Source organism: Eurypyga helias, unplaced genomic scaffold (genome assembly GCF_000690775.1).
Source record: "Eurypyga helias isolate BGI_N326 unplaced genomic scaffold, ASM69077v1 scaffold2056, whole genome shotgun sequence".
Classification (NCBI taxonomy): domain Eukaryota; kingdom Metazoa; phylum Chordata; class Aves; order Eurypygiformes; family Eurypygidae; genus Eurypyga; species Eurypyga helias.
The window spans coordinates 1-22,312 of NW_010254524.1; the positions used below are offsets into that span (position 1 = coordinate 1).

Below are 22,312 nucleotides of genomic sequence, written 5' to 3' on the forward strand. Positions count from 1 at the left end.
GAAAGCTTTTCAGATTTTCGTCATGAAATATTTGAGTAAAAGAGAATGTGGAATCTTCAGAATATTTTCTGTTACAGTCTCTGGCAGCACAGTAGCTGTTATCTTGGGCCCCCTTGAAATCACCAGCAAAATTCCTACTAATGTAAATGGGACTTAACTTCCCATTCACCCTTCCTATTGTATCCAAAAAAAACCCAATCCAGTTTTACGTGATTATGACCTAGGTTCTTTTTTACAGTGCAGGTAAATTAATGGTTCTTTTGTGCAATCCTAGGGAGTACATGGGCCAAAAGCGTATGTTGCCACCCAGGGACCACTAGCAAACACAGTAATAGACTTCTGGAGGATGATATGGGAGTACAATGTTGCCGTAAGTACCTCCTTAAAAACCAACATGGAGCATTACATTATTCCATGTCACGGTGATTGTGTGTCTTTGCCTGAGCGGGCTGCTGTTATCAGAAAATGTTGACAGTGATTTAACTTTCTCAAATCTTGGGTTTGTAGCTTAAATAGCATTGTATATGCCATTGCACTTACCATGACAATTATAAATAGAATAAATTAAAGTTATAGTTTTATGGAATGAATATGAAACCATGCATACTGATGAATAGGTTGGTGCTTGGTTACGTCTGTCCTGTAGGACGTAGAACTCTGACTTAATGTGGTCTGACAAAATCAGATACAAGAGCAGCGCATGAAACAAACTAAAAAAAAAAGCCTACCTTTCTATTTTTGCTAATTTTGAGGTTAGTTAGTGGTTTATATATTATACATCTGTTTAAACAGTTACTGTCAGGAGTTAACTTTTAATTACTGCTAAAATTGAATATGTTCAATTTTTTTTCTGAAAATATGTATCTTTCTTTATCAGACACTTAAATCATGTTTACTCATTGTAACAAACAGCTTACCTGTTGGTGCATTTTTATTATGTTGTTCACCTTAAGGTGTCTGAAACAGCTACACCTAAGAAATCTGATTCTTGTTTTTTAAGTAGGTTTTACACCTATTTTAAGCAGTCTATGCCATTTTAAGCTAATATAGCTATGTTTCTTCCAGTCAGCAAATGGTTCTATATTTTTATGATTAAGTTCAGACTTTACAGTCAGGCTGAATAAATAAATAAATAAGGTATTTGTGCAGGATTGCAGTGAATTCAAATTAAGTAGCCTTAAAATATGGTATTGGTGTTGTAGATTATTTTGTGCAGGATAAAACTTGGCTGCTATTTTAGAATTAAAAGAGCATGCATCTGCAGGTAGGAAAATAGTAGTTACTCTCCTCGGTAGTAACCAATTAGGGAGTATCATTATCTGCCCAGACAGAAGGTAGCAGTAAAGTATTGGTGAATTTACTGGATCTAAAACCAACTAACTTTGAGTGTGTCTTTTTTTTTTTCCCAGATAATTGTAATGGCCTGTCGAGAATTTGAAATGGGAAGGGTATGTATACTGAACACAAAAACTGAATGAGCATTGCCTATGTGGGGCAATATGGCAATACCTGTGAAGCTTCATTAGCCAAATCCATAACTGCAAAAATGATCTGCCAGGTTGAATGAGAATGCCTATCCTTGTGTTTGTATGCATAGAAAATGGTGAATGTGACTGCTTTTCTTGGCTCTATTTGTAGTGTTATGTTATTATTTAGGTGTTATCTCAGTGGAAGATACATGTTTGTATACAGAACCGTACCAATGTCTGTTTCTGGTCATGTTGCTATGGAGAAACATCTTGCTCTTTGTGGGATGTAGGCCAGCTGTCAAAATCCTAAGTCCTTCAGAATTTCCTGTCAATTGATACAGCTGCAAAAACAATCTGTCTTTTAAATATTTCTGCTATGTTCTTATGACCTGAGAAGCAGGAAAAAATGTGGTCCAGAGTTGTGAACTCCAAACTTTCACAAAAACTAAATTAGCTCTCATTACATCCCTCTGTATGATGCGTGCGTGCACATACTTAGGCAGCCGTGAAGTTCATGTCCTAATTCATAAAGTGTCTTTGGGCTGTATCTATTGGTCATCTGCGGTTTTGGTTTTGTTTTTCTTTTGGTATCCCAAAGAAAAGATATTTTAATGTCTTAGAAGAAGGCCAGCAAGGCACCAGTAGGCATATGTTAAGGAGAAGCACTGATAGAATGAGAATAAGGCGTTCGAGATGATCGTTTTGTCTGCTCTGCTTCTGTTAATCATCATCTTTCAGTACTACACATGAATTAAATTAGCATTCTTTGCTTTAACAGAAAAAATGTGAACGTTACTGGCCTCTGTATGGAGAAGCAGCTGTCACTTTTGGACCATTTCGTGTTTCTTGTGTAAGTATAAAGCTCTATAAATTAATTTTGAAGGATTTAATGCTTTTGTAACTTAAAATAGCTGTTCAACAAACAGTTTGTATTACAAAACAAATACTTTTAAAATTGTTTCATACCAAATTTTACACAGGCTCTCAAAAGAATGCAATGGAAAACAAAGTGTGTTTCTAAGCTGTGTGTTTTTTTGAATCCTCCATGATTTTTTTTGTTTTCTTTTAAAGTAGGGAACCTGTGTTCCTTGGTCTTGTATCTTTTTGTGTCATTCCTTCAGCTTTACTTGATGGGGTATTGAATATCTGTACCATACTCAAGAAATGAAATAAGATTCATGGAGTTGTTCCTCTCTGTTACGACTTGTGCATAAGGAGTGAAAGTAACACTGCAATAGGTTATTTTCCTTAAGCAAGTTAAAAAAAAGAGTTTAGTTTCCATCTTCTTTAGTCATGCTGATGAACTTCATGTAACTTATCTTGGTAACAGATACAGGTTTATTTGAAAAAACTTCCTTTGCTTTCATTGTTGCTTTTAAAATCAAAGCAAAAATGAGTAGCAGATCACCACGAGGTCTGAATCTTCCTGTGGGGGTAACAGACAATTAAGCTATGATTCCAGAAAGGTGGAGGAAGCTGAACATTTCCATTCCATGTTGTGTCAGTGTTATCAGTTCTGAGCTCTAAGCATGAATACTGGAGCCTCTTCCAGTTTTGATACTTGCTCATAAATGGTAACGTAAGGATTTCTGGCAGATTAGTAGTCAGGAAGAGGGACTGTGGGCATTTCCTACACCAAGCACAGATCGGAATTGAAAGTAATCCTTCTTTGGCACCTGTTATATCGACATCACGCAAGGGTATGCCCCAGTGGGTTTTTTGCAGGTAAAGAAGTCGTGGTGCGATTACCTCTTCACAAGAGGGAACCGCTTACGTAGCAGAAATTCTTTTCATTAATTGTGAAGCTTTCAGGCTATGGGTGACGACTCAGCAAGTGTGTGGGAGCATAGCCACCAGAATCAATATGATCATCACCCCTTAGGTGTGGGAGAGTATCCAGTTGCTGTTGTACACACTTGTTCATTTACCTCTGTCCTTCCTGCTTGAAGCAACATCTGTGGCCTCTTTGTCCAGTTCCCAGCTCTTGGAGTAGTGATCACAAAGCCTTCACTTCTGGATGATGCCAACAACCATCCAGCCTGTCACCTTGTGCTCAAAGACAGCCTAGTGACCCAAGGGAAGAGAACAGAAAATAACCATAGAAGGATTCTAGTGTAGGACTAGCAGGACTTCCTTAGCTGGATGTGGATTATCCATGTTTTTACAATGCAGTGGATGATGAATTTGACATCCAATTGGGAATTGGTTTGGGGTTTGTTTTTTTGCCACTTACTTTTTCTGACATTCACATCATTGTGTTGTTGGAAGAAAACACTTCCTTGTGTCTTTATTTTTAAACTTGCCACCTGGTGGTTTGATCAGATGCTATTATGTTTAATTAGTTACTACTAGGATATAAATGGAACCGGGCACCGAAGTATTGAGTATAACCATCGTCACTATAAATGATCTGACAGTGAACTTTTTACACTGAAGTTCATGATTGGCCCTGGCTGTTCGCTTATTCTAAAACACCGGAATTGATCCATTCCAAATTGATGTCAAAACTGTTTTATTTTTCTTCTCCTTAACTCAGAATTACGTGGGTTTGGACAGGAATTGCTGCTATTTTCTAGCTGAAGTGCCTTAAGGTGTTCAGAAAGAGCTAGCGTGCCAGTTTATTGAGCTATTCTTAGTCCTACTTTGAAGTAGTCTACCAAGAATTAAGTAGATTTCAAGTTCATCTTGTCAGGAAAGCATGTTCTTACAAATTGTAGTCTATAAAGATTCTGAGTAGCCTTTTTCTACCATAAATTGATTTGAGAATTGGCTCATAGGTTTGGGGTTTTGTGAGGTTTTTTTCTGTTTTTTCGCCCTGTAGCTAGCTGGTGGGTGATGGTCATGTACCTGGCAGGTGTTTGTGAAGAAGGATTGTGTGTACATTGTGACTGAGTTCTCATCTACAGCTGAGAGTGTTTTACTCTGGGGACAAGGCTGTATATGGGCTCCATAGTGCACAGCTAGCAGCCATCTCCTTTAAACCTGTAAGGTGTTTTAATTGTTGGGTTTTTTTTTTTATGGAAATGGTAAATTCTCAGTAGCAGATAGGAACACATTAAAGCATATATGCAGCCTCCTAAATTCGCTGTGGGAAGCTATAATGTTAAGCTTTCAAAGGTATTTTCAAGTTGATATTACTGCTGTTTTACGGATGGTGATATTGTTTGGTGTCTACAGTAGTATAAACTTCTCTTGGATGTTCCAAAGGCAGCTTTGAAAATTTTGGGAGCCTAAAAGCCATGCTTTTCAGCCATAACCAAAATAATTACAATGATCCATTCAGATGCACCCTTAATTGAAACTAATAGAAATGGAAAAAAATGAAAGGAGATACAGGATAGAGTGGTAAGAGGTTGAAGTTTATACAGCAGAAGCATTATTGAAGGGGCTGTGGGAAGAAGCCTGTAAATTAAATAAATGTATGGAGAAACAAAGCAAAAGTACTCTGAAATACTCTTACAAGGTTTATTGATGGTTTCAGCAGCAGGCTAGACCCTTACTGGTTTGAAAACTCATTTTTATTTTAAGTAAAAGTAACTTCTTTCCCAGACATGATATTTAGCAAGCAAAGTTGCTGCTGTCTTGACTGCCCATCTTTTGAGGAAGTCGTAGATATAAAAACAGTCAATGAAAAGGACATCTGAGTCTAAAGTTTGAATTTTTAGTTGTATCCTTTATGTTGCACGTTGATTTTTTTTTTATTTTATTCCCAATTAATTACTCTTTTCCCATGTTTAGGAAGCTGAGCAAGCAAGAACAGATTACTTCATTAGAACATTATTACTTGAATTTCAAAATGTAAGTATACGGTCACTTCTAGTCTCAACTTCAATGGCTGCTCAAAGGTCTCTACAGTGATACAGTGGACAAAACTTATGAAAATATCTTCACTTTTTTAGGTGCTGACTGTGTGTAGGTAAATCAAGTTTAGAAAGGATGCTAAAAGCTTAGTATATAAGAAAAGAGTAGTGAAACTCTTCATTTGTCTTGTATGTATATTCTTAGTTAGCCAAAGAGGTGTGATGGTCTTCAACAACATCTGTTAACAACTCAAAAGCTGCTGTCCCCTAGGAGAATTTTACTGTTTACCCCAACTGAAAATATGATGACAAACTGAATCAAACTTGTCAAAAACACTGTTTCCTGTAGTGAGCTTCTTTTTGGGTACAGTATGTGGTATGTGTACTTGTTAGAATGTGCCCTATGCTTTCACTTATTGTCAAGAGAGTTTTACAATGTTAAAAGATGTTTTTATGCCCATTTGTGTTGCCAAATAAAAATAAAGCAAGAATGACAACAATTTAGTCATTTTTTTTTCCCCCCAAATTTCTCACTCCAGCTCGTAAAAGGAACTCTTTTTGGAATTGAAATAGATATGACAAGTATGGAATGTTCTTGATTAAACTGAGTTGCAAGTATTCTGGTAAATAGTGTAAATGAATTTAAGTTGGCAGCTGTAAATGGTTATAATTAGTCTCTTTATGGAAGAAATTGAGTTTATTCATCATGGTGAAAACTTGTGACATGAACTACTGTAAAACAACATATTCAGTTTATGAAGTAGGTATCCTATGTAAAATGTGCAAATTGCCACATTTTCAGTGAAATAAAAGCACTTGCAATCTCATAAATGCTAAGAATGAATGATTTAAACCTTTCTTGCAAACCTACACTTGTGTCAGATTTGGAGGGACGGTTTATTTTTTCTGAAAAGCAACTGTCAGTAGATAAAAATAAGTGTGTAGAACTTTCCTGCAAAAACACGCAGGTTGACTGTCATTAATGGACATCCTGTATGAAGAAATTATTTATTACAGGTTAGTCTCACTTAGGTTTGTTTTCTTTAGTAGTACTTTGTAGCATTTCCACAACTGATACCAAAACAGTTATGAAAACTGTTTAATCATTGGGGGGACAATTTTTGTCTGCAGTAGCTTGCTGTGGGATGCATGAACTGAAACCAGTTTGCTTCTGCTGGTGTGTCCTGAATAACTGACCATGCTTTGAAACTTTTTCCATAGCAGAAACTGTCTACAGTGCATACGAACTCTGGGGGTTGCAAAGTTTTTGGAATGGTGCACTTTAAAACAGAACTGAAAAGATACCAAAACCTTAAAGCAGAACCTACATTACTTTTAATACCTGAATATCATGAGAACTGGTTACTTCAGAATCATAGAATCACAGAATGGTTTGGGTTGGAAGGGACCTTAAAGCCCATCTAGTTCCAACCCCCCTGCCATGGGCAGGGACACCTTCCACTAGACCAGGTTGCTCAAAGCCTCATCCAGCCTGGCCTTGAACACTTCCAGGGATGGGGCATCCACAGCTTCTCTGGGCAACCTGTTCCAGTGCCTCACCACCTTCTCTGTGAAGCTGTAGCTAATTTATTTTTTGCTTGCATATACTATACATGCAAATCATGTTTAGCTAATTGACTTCCATGAGTTCTGTTCCAGTTAATTTTTATAGGATGCCTGTGTACTACTAAAAACTAAGTAGTAACAAACAGCTACAGTTTTTCTTATGCTTTTGATCTTGGCAAAGAGCCCAAAGCTTATTTTCCTTTAAGGAGTCACGTAAGTGAAAGGATTAACAAGATATGTTGATATTCAGCAGATAAAATGGTCTTTCTTCAGACCTACCTAGAAAATTTGATTCAAGATTTCTGCGAGCACAGTTTTGGTAATGAATTATAGACTTCTCATATTACTTAAAAATCTTCAAAGTGTAGCCTTGAACTGGGGAGGAAAATATGTATTTGTGCTATAAAGTAATATTAAGTTCACTTTCTGGTTTTCCAGAATAACAAAAAGTTTTGTCACTTCTGTAAAATTTTCAGTGGAGTATCATAGGAAAAACTATGCAAAAGAATTAAAAATTCATGTAAGTATACAAAGTTATTCTAGTTCCTAGGAGGAAAACCAGTTTGAGGATTATTTTAATGTAAAACACCATGTTCTTTCTCAAAAAGTAGCAGTAAAAAAGGACTGTGAAGGTTCCTTTTAATTTTTTATTTCCATATAAAAAGTATAAATGTGGATATTTTTTCTCCTGACTATGTGAAATTCTACAAATGTGAAAAATCAATGGTTTTGTCTCTTGAAATGTAATTAAATGAAGGTTCTTGGTGGGCCTTAATAGGCAGCTGTAACTTCTCTTCCTCCTTACTGATGACACTGGTTTTACATCATCAGTTGGATTCTTAAATTTTCTTTTCTTAGGCTAGATTTTCTCTTGATTTTTGCTAGCTGCAGCGCTTCCACAGATCTGAAAAAAGTAAAGCATGAAAAATACTTGGTTCAGTTGGAAGATGATATAAATTTCTATGCTCAAGGCCCACTGTGTTGCTTCTCAAGTAGTTTAACAGAAGGTAGCCTGGGTCTTGAAACTTGTAACCTCTAATGGTGATCAAAAAATTCATACGCCTCTCTGTTACATTACTTTGAGGGTATACAAGAATCCAGAGGTGTGACAACAGTGTGGGAAGGCACAGCAGCAAGAAGTGAAGGTTCACAGAACTCATCGTGTCATACAAACCTGTCAAATACGTATGTTCATTAACACCTTTCTCCCTCCTCCCGTAGGAGACTCGCAGTGTCTATCAGTTTCATTATGTTAACTGGCCCGACCATGATGTCCCGTCATCTTTCGATTCTATTCTGGACATGATCAGCTTGATGAGAGAATACCAGGAGCATGAAGATGTACCAATTTGCATACACTGCAGGTATGAAATAAATTTATTTTTTAAGGTTATATACATTTTATTTTTTTTTAAGTCTAGACTTTTGTTATGAGATGTACTAATTTGATTCTAAACCAGATTTTACTTATTTATTTTAGTTTTCTAAAAGGAATGTTTTCTCATGTCAAAACTTGGCTCAAAATCATGCAGTCTTCATTGTCTTAAAACTCAAGACATGGTGAAATTTTGCCTCTATTCCAATTTAAGACAGAATATCAATCAGAAAAGAATTAGACCCTGAAAAGGAAACAGTTTTGTGGTTCTTAAGACATTTAAATCACCATTAGTATAAAACAGACTTGGAAGATGATTACAAATCGGATATGGGAGTGAAGGCTCAATTCTCAAAAGGAGAGGCTACATGTAGGTGCATCACTGCCCGAGAACTTTACCGTCTGTCTTCTAATATGAGAAAAATTCCCTAATCAGCAGGATGTAGTTTCTGGTTAGTAAGTCTTTACTTCTGAGCAGCAGTTCCACCTGTGACCTGCAGATTGACTGGTGAAACTAAACTGCCATGAAAATGTTTTGGTGAATTAACAGTTTTTGACAATTTCTCTGGACAGTTCTTGCCTATGATAGTTGGTACCTTTTTAAAGTAACAAAAGTTAATGTATATATGTCAGAAAAAGTGAATCCAGATTCATATGTCCGTAAACGTTAAGCTGTTGGGGTTTATTAACTCTTGTTTATTCTCTTAAAGCATATAGAAACCTGCTGTCTTCAGCTGCTTTCTTTTTCAACTTGTCATTCTAAGTAATTGAGGTCTAAAACCATAAAAAACTTATGTACTACTCAAATCTGTTTCACTTCATCCTCTTTCTGATTCTAAATCAGAAAAATCTTTAAACATATTCCATTACACTATTCAACATACTTATCATTAAACTTGGACAAATTGTCTACTGTTGAAGCAGTGGTGACTAGGAAAAGTGGGATGAAAGAAGCAATAAACATGTCAGCATTGAAGTCTCTTTCATGACTGCAGTTCCAGTTGGCTATGAAAAACTTGCATTGAAGACTTCAATGCCCTTTTTTGCACTGCTCAACAGTGTCAGGTTGAGTGAGCTTAAAATTGTAATTGAGGGATTTTGATTTTCTCTTTTTTCATGCAGGTTCTGCAAGTTTAAAAGCTTATAGTGTGTTTTTAAGGAATGAATTTCTAACACATGTGACTGTTTATGTTCATAGTGCAGGGTGTGGAAGAACAGGAGCCATCTGTGCCATAGATTATACATGGAATTTACTTAAAGCTGGGGTAAGAAACCTTAAAAGAAGAAATTTTGTGGCATTGTCACTTAAAAAGTGGTTGGTTGAGCTCCCAAATGTTCTAAAATAGTGAAATGCTTATGACATTCTGAAACTCTTTTGACAGGTTGAATGTTTTCTTTATTGTATTCATGCTTAGGTATCAACTTACTTGCCCGTCACAGAAAGTTTTTATCTAAAAAAGTCACTGTAAATTCTAATTATGTTCTTTAATATATTTCAATATAAAGTGGTTTTGAATTCAGCTTTTTCAATGTCTCTGCTTAATCTTGCCACTCCTAAGGCCTGATAGTACAAATACACAGGGATAACTTAATTCTGAGGGTTTTTTAGGTTATGAAGCATCATTAATGTGGCAGTGATGATTAATGCTTTTATTGGATGTCTCGTTTTCAGAATACTTGAAATGCTCCCATCTGGTCTGAGTCAAATACTTAAAACAAGTTATAGAGAGGAATTGCTTTAAAGAAACCCAAAAATCTGAGTAGCTGTAATGTGTAGAGAACAGATTGGCTTTACCTCCAAAAGTTAAACGTAGTTTTGGATGTCTAACAGCTTTTGTACTTCTGTTCTGACAAACAGTTGTGTCCGTGTCATTGACTTCCTTCTGTGTTTCAGAAAATACCTGAAGAATTCAATGTGTTTAACTTAATACAGGAAATGAGGACACAAAGGCATTCTGCAGTGCAGACAAAGGTATAGTTTTTTAAATGAATCTTTATCAGATGGTAGTATACCATCATTCTTTGTGAAGATCTCGCGCACTAACGTTTATCTGGTAACCCACTGTAGGAGCAGTACGAACTTGTCCATCGAGCCATAGCACAGCTCTTTGAAAAGCAGCTGCAGAAATACGAAAGTTGTGCAGACTGGAAGATTGCAGATGGAGTGGTATGTGCCTTTCCCATATGAGTCTCTATTGGTTGTAACTGTTAGCTTCTGATTAAGATTTTCCTGTAAAGTCTCGTTTTTGAGGTTGTGTTCAATGGTGTTAAGGCACATAGAGAACTTGTTTGGACTGCAGCTGGTTTTTGCGGAGTAGGGAGAGCTAGCCTGTACACAGTTACACTGAGGACTTGGTTGTGGAAGTTGAGCCAGATAATTAAAGGAGTATTTACCATGTATTCCAAATGCAATTGCAGTGGGGGAAGCAATAGCAAGGATTGTAGTATAGATGAAATGCAAGACTCTAACTCAGTATTTAAATTGCAAAAAGTGCCCTTACCTTGGTGAAGTGGCAGTAGTTGACAGCTGATTGGTTGCTTGGATTGCCAGTACTTACCCCACTTCTGACATATTGGCAGCAAATGAAATTTTGTCTAAGCCTGACCTTCTGCAAACCACGTATTAAACAATACAATAAAGAACAAGTTAAAAATAAAATTCTAGCCTACATATGCATATATTACTACATAATGTAAACTACATAAACATGTGTATGTTTACAAAGATGAATTCTATCCATCTGTGTTTAGGATAAACTCTTGTAAGGGAAAAGCTTCGCTGAAGTTTTCTTCCTTCCCCTCAGTGTAGTGTTGGGTCCAGTTTTAAACCAGTAGTTGAGCATGGATCTGAGTCTTCAGCTGAGACTTGCCTTTTGCATGCTGTTGTGTATTGTCTTGGTCTTGGCCTGGTGCAGCCTTGGTGTAGCTGAGCAGGACTGGCCATGAATGATGTTGAGGTCTCATGTTGAAGTACTGTTTGCACTGGAACAGATTAGGGGAGGAAAAATAACTTTAAATGCCTTTGTCGGAAAGCTTCATACTCTACCCTTTTAAGCATGAAAAAAAGGCCTTGGAAAAATATTCTTCATTGGTGATCATGGTATGTGAGGATTTTTCCGACTTTCTGTCCTTCCACTTTAAATTTTATGTCTCCCAAGTTTTCTGCCTTTATGTTCAGATACCTTTTTTTGGCTACTGCCAGGCACTGTATGAAAAATGGCTTTTTGGATCAATATATTCTTTCTCCTCCACAGTCCACAACTGCATACCACCCTTTACCCTTGGACTGTTTTGTTTATTCAGTAATTCTATCTGTCCCTTGAGTACCTAATTGGTCCTGGCTCTGTGGCTCTCTAGAGGGGGTATGAGTAGTGTCTTCAGGACCCTTTGAAATATCTGGAAGCAATTTTAAATCTGCCTTTATTAACAAGCATCTCTTTAATTTTAGGGATTTAGCTGTTCTTTACTGTGCTTTCTAGGAAGTCTAAATTCTTGGAAAAAAGGCATATACGCTTCTGTTAACTCCTAAGAATTTATATCCATTCATATAATAGTTCTGAGGTCTCAGTCATGAACAGAAACCTGATGGACTACAAATAACAATATTGCATAAATGCAGTATGGTTAGGGTAGGCTGTTTTAATTTGTTATAGGTTTCTTTTTCAGCCTAGCTGGTCTGAGTTTTCATTATTTCTGAGGAATAAGCACAGTAGGGCTTAGGCAGTTCAGTCTATCGTATCTTCTGGCTATTTGAATTTGATCTGACCTGTCCCTGCACTGTTACGTAGACTAAGAAATGTCTCTTACTATTTTGTTATTCCAGAACACCTGAATAAGGAGGTGACACAGTATGGTGATACTATGTGTGTAACTGAGGCAAGAGCTGCCTGTAGCGCATCTTGGGGGATTTGAGTGGCTGAGTTATAGAAGAAGAGCAAACGGATTAGATGTAGGTCGTGTGCATGGGGGTGAGACAGGGAGAGATCCCAGCCCTGAATATGCAGTGACAGTGTGAGTTTCGAGTTTTGCTTGGATATGATCTTGATCATAATCAGTAAGTTGTAAAGGAAATTGAATTTTAGTAATTATTTGGAAACTAGTAAGAGCAGAGCACATAACGTCATTGTGTGGATACCTTGCAACTTGGAATACTGTCTGCAGCTCTGGTCTGCTTATCTCCAAAGTGTATTACAGAGTTCAAGCATTAAAAATTTGGACAAGGATCAGAGGTGTCAGAAGGCTCCATCTAAAGAACAGCTAGATTGAGCTGGAAAAGCAGCTGCTGAAGTTAAATATGATAGAGGCTAAGTAACAGTGAAAAGCTGATTTCTGTTAACTGTTTATAAAGGGTCTCAATGAGACCTGGGAAACAGTATAAAAGGAGATAGTTCTTCAGGTAACATGAAACTGCAAAGCTCCTTGCAGATGAAAGCCCGTAGCTTTGAGGTGAATATCTCATCATCTTGGAATCTTCTTCCGTGGTTTTGCCCAACCTCTGACCTATGAAATTCCAGAGTTATAGACTGTTGGAGAACATCCTAGGGAAGGATCCCTGTATGCCTGCTCTGTCCTCATTCTTCCCTGTAAGTTTCCTTTTGATCACTGCTGGAAACGGGACAACATGAATCCTTCAGTCTGACTAGGTACAACCCTTTTTGCATTAGGAAATTTTATTTCTTCATACCGTAACTTGAACATTTCTGCAGGAGGATTGAGGAAAAAAGTCACATAGAGTGTTTCTGTATCTAAAAATTTGGTATTTAAGCCCAATTTTTCTCCTATTCATTTGTTAGGAAATTTGCCTTCAGGGAATTAGCTGGTGTAGGCTTGGCCCCTGTTTTGGTTTTATAAGGTAGTCTTCTAGCTCACATCTCTGCTTAAATATCAGCTTGTAACTTTAACCACATTGTCAAAGCTTTGAGGCTCACTTGGGACAGTGTTTCTGCTGTTCTGAAGAAGCTCCCTTTTTCCTTCCAAGGGTGTTTTGTAGCATCTGTTATATATAACATCTGGTTTTCCCCGGCAATGTTCTCTGTGGTTTCTTAACTAAGATATATCCCACAATGTTTGTTTGGTTTTTAAAAGGAAATAAACTGATGCAGAAAGCTTTCGAAGAACTTTATTAAATATAATGTAATATCCTAAGGTTCTTTCACAGTTCTTCTGCCTGCAGTTGCTACAGCCCCTGTGAAGGGTCTTAATTACATTCAGTGGAAACAATTCCAGATACAAGAACGTGCCTACTTCAGATACATTACTCCTAGGTGTGAGATACTGCTGAGCTGAAGAGGAAGTTTCTGTCATCTTTTGTTTGTTATCTTTTGACAGTACTCTTCAGAGCTGGAGTACTCCGTAGGGTTGGTTTCATGGCTTTGTTGTCCAACTGCTTTTCCCATTTCAAGCAGGGTTTGAAATGAATTGAGTTACCTAAGCTTTGTAAGCCGTGTTTGTCGGTAACATCACAGTAAAAAGGTAATCTGATTGGCAGCGAGTAGCAGTATTCATAGGGAAGCAGCTTAGACACAATCCTGAACGTCTGTTCTGGTGAACTTGCCAGCTTTGACCTGCTGGTAACAATACTGTAAAAAGTCACCCAAAAAACACATGCAGTGTTTGACAACAGACTTATAATGGGGTTAGAATTTTTATTAGAATTTGATAGGATTCAAAACCATGTAGGAAATGCACATACGATACAATATAATGTAGGAATTCTATACTCTTACCATATACTTACACATATTGTGAATGTATAGAACGATAAATGTTCTTAAAATAATACTAAGTATAGAAATTAAATTCTATGGAGAAGAGCTTTCTTCAGATACCAGATAGAGAGCTTCCAGCAGTACTAGCAACTTTCAGCTTTTGCAGTTGCCAAATTTCAGGGCGAAGACGAAATTTTGACTCAGAAGGAATTTTTTTCTGAAAGGACTCAGATAATAAATTGGATTATCTCCCGCTGCCCTCCTCCATAGTAGGATTCCTTTAAATTATCAAATACTTAAATTGGAACTGAGTCTTGGACTCAGGCCCCTTCCCTCTGAAACTCATGATCATACAGTCATGTCATTCGAGTCTCTGTGTGCTTTTCACCACCGCTGGCTTTGTCAGTACTGCTGTGAGGATACTACACCTGGCTTTGTGATTGGAAGCTTAGTAACCTGTGGGAGCTGATTACTCTCCATCACCTGGTAAGATAGGAGAGGGTGGTGAGGCACTGGAACAGGTTGCCCAAAGAAGCTGTGGATGCCCCATCCCTGGAAGTGTTCAAGGCCAGGCTGGATGAGGCTTGGAGCAACCTGGTCTAGTGGAAGGTGTCCCTGCCCATGGCAGGGGGGTTGGAACTAGATGGTCTTTAAGGTCCCCTCCAACCCAAACCATTCCGTGATTCTATGATATCAGTCAGATTTGTATCAGGAGAATATTTTGAGTTACTGAGAGGCATCTCCATGATCTGAAGTGAACCACAGCTCTCTTGGAAAGTCTGGATCAGATGGAGTTCTGTCAAGTTGGATGTTCTGTATTTAGAAAAAGGAAAATTGATTAAAACAACAAGAAGTTACTGTATTCCTTTAAAACTATTTCTTGTTGGATTTTTGTCTCTTGGCAGTAATAAATGTGTTACTGGACTGCAAGTCTTGGCTTTACCCTTACCCACTAGTGGAAACTTGCATTAATAATGCTTTCTCTAAAATGGCATTGCTAGTGCTCTCGGGTGTCTCTCCTGTCCTGTACTAGTGTCGGGATTCTCTTGCTGTGGTTGATGGCACCTCTAGAAGCTGGGAGGAATCGGCTGCTATAAGAATGTTGATATTCAAATCGCTAGTGGGTTGGAATGGAAACTCCAAGCGAAAAAGACTTTGCTGTTCAAATTCTTTTGTGCTGTTTTGGTTTTGAGATTTTTGGCTGTGATAGCATTCTAAAAAAATCGCCTGTGTCTTCAGAGACATTTATCTTGTTGCCTGTGCTTGGAAAGCTTTGTTTTATCTGAATCATTTAAGTGTCTCATTCCAGTCTGAAGTATTCCTCTTTTTATCTGCTGATGCTCTGTGGTTCCCATACAGCTTTAGGATAAGGACGAAAGGAATGTCTCGATTCCTTTTAAGGGAAACCATGCGATTACTTCTGGGAGAGTCTTTGCAGTAAATTTGCTAGTACTTTACCAGTACAGAAAGCTTCTGAATGACGTTAAATATTTCCACTGTGAGTTCCAAAAGGAAATTATGCATTGCAATTCCTGGGCAAAAGTTTTGAGTTGGTAGGCAATGCCTGTGAAATCTCAGTCTGAGACGAGGATCCTCTATTTGCTCCAAGCTAGTGACAGCTCCGTTTGATTCAGTTCGATCCATTGGAGGGAGTAGGTGAGGAGACCCACCCTTCAGAGATGACAGCACAGTTGAGGTCACCTTAGCAAGTTGAATTCAGACACTGCATCTGCTATGAGAATTCCTTGTTCCTCTGCATGACCACAGGAACATGAGTTACTCTGTATTGTTGGAGGCAAGATGTAATCTAGACTTTGAAGGGTTTTACTTCATACTCTTTTCGTTTCTTAATATAGTCTTTGATAGTTAGTTATACACACATTTTGTATATATATGTAATTTAAGAGAATACCTAGTGTCCTAGTTTTGACTGGGATAGAGTTAATTTTCTTCCTAATAGATGGTATAGTGCTGTGTTTTGGATTTAGTATGAGAATGATGTTGATAACATGCTGAGTTTTTAACTGTTGCTACCTAGTTATGATGCTTATACTAAGTCAAGGACTTCTTAGCTTCCTATGCTCTGCCAGCAAGGAGGTGCACAAGAAGCTGGGAGGGAACACAGCTGGGACAGCTGAATCAAACTGGCCAAAGGGACATGATCAGTTTATAAAACTGGAGTTGGCCAGAGGGCAGGAATTCCTGCCTAGGGATGGGCTATCGATCATTGGGTGGTGAGCAGTTGTTGCATTATGCATCACTCTGGGTTTTGTGTATTCCATTATTAGTAGTAGTAATAATAATTTCCCTTTCTGTTGTTTTCTCATTAAACTGTTTTCATCTCAGCCTTTGAGTTATTTCCCCGATTCTCTCCCCCATCCCACCTAGGGAGGGGCAGTGAGCGAGCGGCCGCGTGGTGCTTAGTTGCCAGCTGGGGCTGAACCAGGGCACCTAGAAATTCCTAACTGTGGGCATTTTCAGTTGATCTGAGTAGCTGCTCCCTCAAATCAACAAGGACCTGAAACTCGAACTGTTCAGCAGTTGATGCATATAGAAGCAAAGCTTGGGGAAAGGTCCTATTCTTCTGTTCTCCCATGAATTGTTAATGCTTCTGTTTTCTTGTAGTGAGAAGCTTGCCACGGTAGGATAGCTTTCTCCTGTAAGAAAGCAAGGTGCTGCGCTGAACACTTGCTTAATTGACTGAAATTGCGCACTTGTTAACGCATTTTTAAAAAAAACCAGTCATTCTCTATGATGACCCTTGTGAACTACGTATGTTGTCCTCTTTCCTCTAAGCTCATACTTCTTAAAATTGTGTTCTGCCCAAGAAGGTAACATCTGTCCAGACAAGCAAGAGAGTGTTGACTGATGCCAATAAGCTGTGATTAGGAAGGCTTGGAAGGCTTTTTCTTAATACTGCCATCTGCTCTTCTCGGTGGATGTGGTCACCCCAGTGCGATACCCTACGTTCACTTTTACAGTTGGGCTGTCTCCGTTCCGCTCCGTGCTAGTTGTTCTGCAGGTTAGCCAGGTCACTTATTTTGGTACGTGACAGGAGGGGAGATCTGTGAGTTGGTATCACTCAGGGGTGCTCAGAATACCGTTTGTTCACAGTCTCTTGTGACCCAGAACTGAGAACAAGTAGCAGACTTGCTCTGAGGGTTCAGCAAGCAGTGTTTCTTCAGTTACAAACAAAAAGACACCCAGTAGTAACTGAGCGTGATTACGTAAAAACGCTGCAGCAGCGTAAAGTTGATATGAGCACTGTTTCCTTACTACAGGGGTTAGTTCATTTGGTTACTGCTTTAAACTTTTTTCATCTTTTAACCTTTGAAGTAAAAACCCTTCACTTACTTGGGGAATTAGTTGTCTAAAATTAAAAGAAGCCTCAACAGAAACATCAGTCTGTTGAGGTAAGCAAAGTAGGGAAGTACCTCTCTTGTGACAGTAATTGATATAACATTCTTTCTTCTGATTTAATGTGACTAGAACAGAGTGAACTGATCCTAATTAACTGATCCTGCGTTAATCTGATGCAGAAGTGAAAGCTTTTCGACACATCTGCCTGAAGTCTTCCCAGTGTATGAAGTTGGGGTAACCACTGACTGCTCTTCTGGGTTTGAATTTAGAAGTACCATTTTTGTGTGTGGTTTTTTGATTTGCTAAGGAATAATTGTTGTAAACTCTCTGTGGTTGCGTTTGTCTCAGACATTTGAGGTTATCCATGTATTTGCAAGGTATATCCACACGTTTTAGTGCTGGTAGCAAACATGGCAGTGCCTCTTCAGATACTTCTTCCTGTCTCAACTAGAAACAGCTTCTTACTGTAGACGTAGAGTTTAAAAAACACTTGGACTCATGTTAGCTTCTTTAATAGGCTTTTTCTTCCTCCTGGGAGAAAAGCATATCTCAGGAAACATTCTGTTCACAAACGCTTCGCTTTACAAACACAGAAGGACAGGGATGCAGCTGCTGGTTTGTTTTCTGGACAAGTCAGTCTACACCAGAGCCAACAGGCACACCCTTTCCCTTGCCAGTGCCTTTTAGAAAACGGAGTGCATGAATAAGAAATCTGTTCCTCAGAACTTCTGTGCTGGCAGAAGTGAACTGCAATACGTGTCTGATCTGTGTAGGATGAAGTTGGTGGTAAGGGGGGGGAACTCCTCCTGTGGTGTCTCACTCTTTCTGGTATCTCTGCCTGATGGAACTTGGAAGTGCTGTGGTGCTGAAACAAGGTGAACAGCCTGCTCTGTGCTCAGGATGCTGTTGCATTGGTTTCCAACTCCAGTTGCTAGTACCGATGGTTAAAGGGAGCCTTTTCAGTACAGTATCGATGCCTTTCCAATGCCAGGACGAGGCTTTGAGCAACCTGGTCTAGTGGAAGGTGTCCCTGCCCATGGCAGGGGGGTTGGAACTGGATGACCTTTAAAGGTCCCTTCCAGCCCAAACCATTCCATGATTCTGTGAAAACCAACACAACCTTGGTTGACTGCCATGGGAGCTTCAGTTGTGGTCATCTAAATTAAGTGGCTTTTAGCTAATTGAATCTCACTCCAAAAACCAAACCAAACCACCTTGATAGTTACAGCCAGTGGTCAGCAGGAGAATGGACACCCTGTGCGGTTTCAGCCCTGTCTGAGGGGGCTACCACAAGCCTTTGATACAGGAACAATATGGCATTTCTGCTGGAATATTGTATTGGACACCTAGTTCATGGGGGAGGTTAATGAAGAACAATAAGAAAGATGAAAAGATTTATTCTTTTTCTTCACAGGAAAAGCTTTACTTAGTACACTGAGGAACAGAATTTCATGATAGACTCTTCAAACTAACAAGTGAGGGTAGAATCATAGAATGGTTGGGGTTGGAAGGGACCTTAAAGATCATCTAGTTCCAACCCCCCTGCCATGGGCAGGGACACCTTCCACTAGACCAGGTTGCTCAAAGCCACATCCAGCCTGGCCTTGAAGACATCCAGGGAGGGGGCATCCACAACATCTCTGGGCAACCTGTTCCAGTGCCTCACCACCCTGTCTGTGAAGAATTTCTTCCTGACATCTAATCTAAACCTCCCTGATTTCAATTTATACCCATTACCCCTTGTCCTATCACTACAGGCTCTTGTAAAAAGTCCTCTCCCAGCACCCTTGTAGGCCCCCTTCAGATACTGGAAAGCTGCACTGAGGTCTCCTCGGAGCCTCCTCTTCTCCAGGCTGAACAAGCCCAGTTCTCGCAGCCTTTCGTCATAGGAGAGGTGCTCCAGCCCTCTGATCATCTTCGTGGCCTCCTCTGGACTCGCTCCAAGTGGTCAATATCCTTCTGATGTTGAGGGCTCCACAGCTGGATGCAGCACTCCAGGTGGGGTCTCACCAGAGCAGAGTAGAGGGGCAGAATCACCTCCCTTGACCTGCTGGTTGAGGAGGGTAGTTGGCTGTTGAGATAACTTATGTTATAACTTAACTTATGTTAAGTTATGGTTTGTCCTCCAAAGCTGTAATTGCTTACCAAATTCAACTGCAATTATCCTATTAGAAGCAGAAACTAACAGGGAGCTCCCTTTTGTTGTGTAAGACCAGAGAAGGTCAGTCTGTCACCCAGTCAGAACAGGTAGGCTGGCAGACAGTAGACCCTGTTGCCTGAACCTGGTATTGGGCTTTGAGATATATTACACAAATTTGGAATATATGTGTTTCTTTAAAGCTGCTTTTCAAAAGAAACCTCGGGCAATAAAAGCTTTCAGGTAAACTGCACCTTAAACTCAAGATAACGCTACGGTTCTACTTAGTTTTATTGCTTGTGGCCTGTGTGTGGAAATGGTCTATCAGCTTTTACACACTTGTATGCTCTGGGTTTCGTCTTACACATAACAAGTGTACATATTTGTACTGAGTCTGGCTGGGTTGGGGTTTATATTCTTCATAGCTGCTCTTGGGGTGACGAGTTTTGGCGTTGGGACCACAACAGCGCTGATGGCACGCTGACGTTCCAGCTGCTGCTGAGCACCGTTTGCACCGTGTCGGTGCCGTCTTCATTTCGTAGTCTGCCCTCCCCGTGAACAGGCTGGGAGTGGGTGACCTGAACTAACCAACAGCTAGGCTGTAACAGCGTGTCAAATCGTGCTGGGCAATAACGAGGGAAAAGGGGAGTTAAGGGGGGTTAGCCATCTTTTGTCCAGGGGCTGGCTGGCAGAGATCTACCTCTGGGAGGTGGTGAGTGACCGCTTTCGCATCACTCGTTTGTTTTCTTTCTCTCTTATTCCTCTTCTCCTTTCCTTACTAAACAATTGTATCTTGACCCACAAGTTCATAATTGGTTAATAATAAATAAAAATGCTTTCAGTATGAATAATTTGGGTGGCATACGGGGGTTTGCTCAGTGAAAGATTAGCTTTTGAGGATTTTCTCTAGGGGATTGTACAATTGCGTGTGAAACAAAATGCTTAGGAACATTTGAAGTTGGATACACAAGATGTAAAATAATACTGTGAATTTAGAGTTTGGAAAGTGATCTCTCTATGGTAGCCAAAAATATGTAATACTGTCATACGTTATTTTCAAGTATCATTACGGATTTGTGGACCTTACAGTTTAAGTATTGTGTGTATCAGCTTTACAGCCATGAATGAAAACTTTCTCTTTTAATCAGGCTGAAAATAATACAGAGAATGCTGTCAGTTCTTCAGATGCTGAGAAACAGGATTCTCCTCCACCAAAGCCTCCGCGGACCCGCAGGTAGTTACCTCTGTTGATATATTATTTTAAGCTGACAAATTGATATGCTTCATATATAAAAGTATAATAGGACTACTGATACTATGAAGACTTTTAAGACATAGGGTTGTTTTTCTATTTATAGAAATATACATAATACAAATGATCTTGTAATTGACTCTGTAAATATAAGTTTTAATATCTTCGAAGTCTGTGTTTGAATATACCAATCTTGCAGTGACTACCTGTGAGTAGGTAAGCGTACCCCTTTAGCAGTCAGACATGTTAGAGCTACTAAAATAAATCCTAAAATATTCTAGGGTGGGTAAAGGCAGAGGTTTCAGTATGTGCGTATGTACGTAGAAAAATCCAGTTGGACACAGAAAGCCATTTGAAAGTTGGTGACTTGGAATGGGTAGCAGTGTGTGTGTCTTCAGTACTGCAACATCATCACCTTGTCACCAGAATAAACACCGTTTAAAACTGGGTATGGAAGTGTTCCGCTTGGCTGTCAGCTAGAAATTTGGACCAGATCGGGAATATTGCATGTGATTCTATCACCCAGCCTGATGAGGAAACAAGACAACTACCAGAAATGAACCTATTGCTGTACTGCGTTAGTGGCCCTGGGGGTGGTGTTTGCAGTACGGTAACTTTGGGTATAGTGCATGATAACGTCGTTAATGATACCGTAGGATAAGAATATAAGTAGCTGTTGCAGTGAACTTTGCAATAGCTGTGTCAGGCAGAAGTTAGAGGTGAAAACAACGTTGAAAGAGAGATGGAAACCAGTTGGGGCTTTTCACTGACAAATGGCACAGTTTGTACTATGTAGGTAATACCACTTTTACATTTCCATCAGTCTAAGGTGATTGTGTTCAGTTATGTAGATTAAGATGATGGCAGAGGGGTCTGTTACCCTGTGTTCATGATGTTCCAAGCTCTTCTTGGAACTTAGTCACTGAACATAAATATGGTTTCTGTTCAATAGGTCATTTCCTTGTTAGTATTCCTTGAGATAATCTTAGGTGTACCTACGTTTTTATCTTTTTCCTATATTCATACAATAATCATGTATGTGTGATTCATGTTTTAGCACACATCTGTGTCTTATCTGCACTGCATTGTTGCTTACTTGCTGTATTAAGTTAAAATCTTTTAATCTCTTAGAAAACCTGGTCCTTTTTGGGCCTGCTTCCATGAACTCATACTTTCCCATCTGCCAGCACTGGCAGGAAGATTGGTTCCTCAGAGGTGAATAATGGAAGCTTTTAGCAAAGATGTTGTCTTTTTCGAATGGAAATTATTTTAAAAAAACAATTAATTACACCCCTCATGGAAGATGCTTCTGAGGAAAGACTTTATTTGCTATTAGTCACATCTGCTCAGAATACCCACTAATGAGCATGGGTTTTTCTTCATGTGGGAGGTAATTTTACAAATCTGCAGCCTGATTCAGTTAGGACTTAGAGCCAGGCTTTGCATATTGTGGATGTTCTGGCATGGGCTGACATCCTTTTCCTGGGGAGGATGGGAGAGCAGAATCTGTGAAAGATGCTAATTTAATCCCCATATGGAAAAGGAAACTGCTAAACATGATACATTTCCTTATTGCATCTGTAGCTTTTTTCCCCACACCATTCTCTTACCAATTTTTTTCATGTCCCTTCTATTATTTTTCCCT

General features: G+C 39.1%; 1 protein-coding gene across 1 annotated transcript in view; it reads left to right on the forward strand.

Annotated features, from left to right (window-relative positions):
• The first annotated feature begins 253 nt into the window (after positions 1 to 253).
• The window catches only part of PTPN12 (protein tyrosine phosphatase, non-receptor type 12), a 41,174-nt gene continuing 19,115 nt past the window's right edge, over positions 254 to 22,312 (forward strand). Inside the window, exons 1-9 of the mRNA XM_010152994.1 lie at positions 254 to 370; positions 1,410 to 1,448; positions 2,248 to 2,319; positions 5,208 to 5,267; positions 8,057 to 8,199; positions 9,409 to 9,475; positions 10,105 to 10,182; positions 10,279 to 10,377; positions 20,564 to 20,649. Of these exons, the coding sequence (XP_010151296.1) occupies positions 347 to 370; positions 1,410 to 1,448; positions 2,248 to 2,319; positions 5,208 to 5,267; positions 8,057 to 8,199; positions 9,409 to 9,475; positions 10,105 to 10,182; positions 10,279 to 10,377; positions 20,564 to 20,649 (668 nt within the window). The 5' untranslated portion in view covers positions 254 to 346. The remainder of the gene's footprint in view (positions 371 to 1,409; positions 1,449 to 2,247; positions 2,320 to 5,207; positions 5,268 to 8,056; positions 8,200 to 9,408; positions 9,476 to 10,104; positions 10,183 to 10,278; positions 10,378 to 20,563; positions 20,650 to 22,312) is intronic.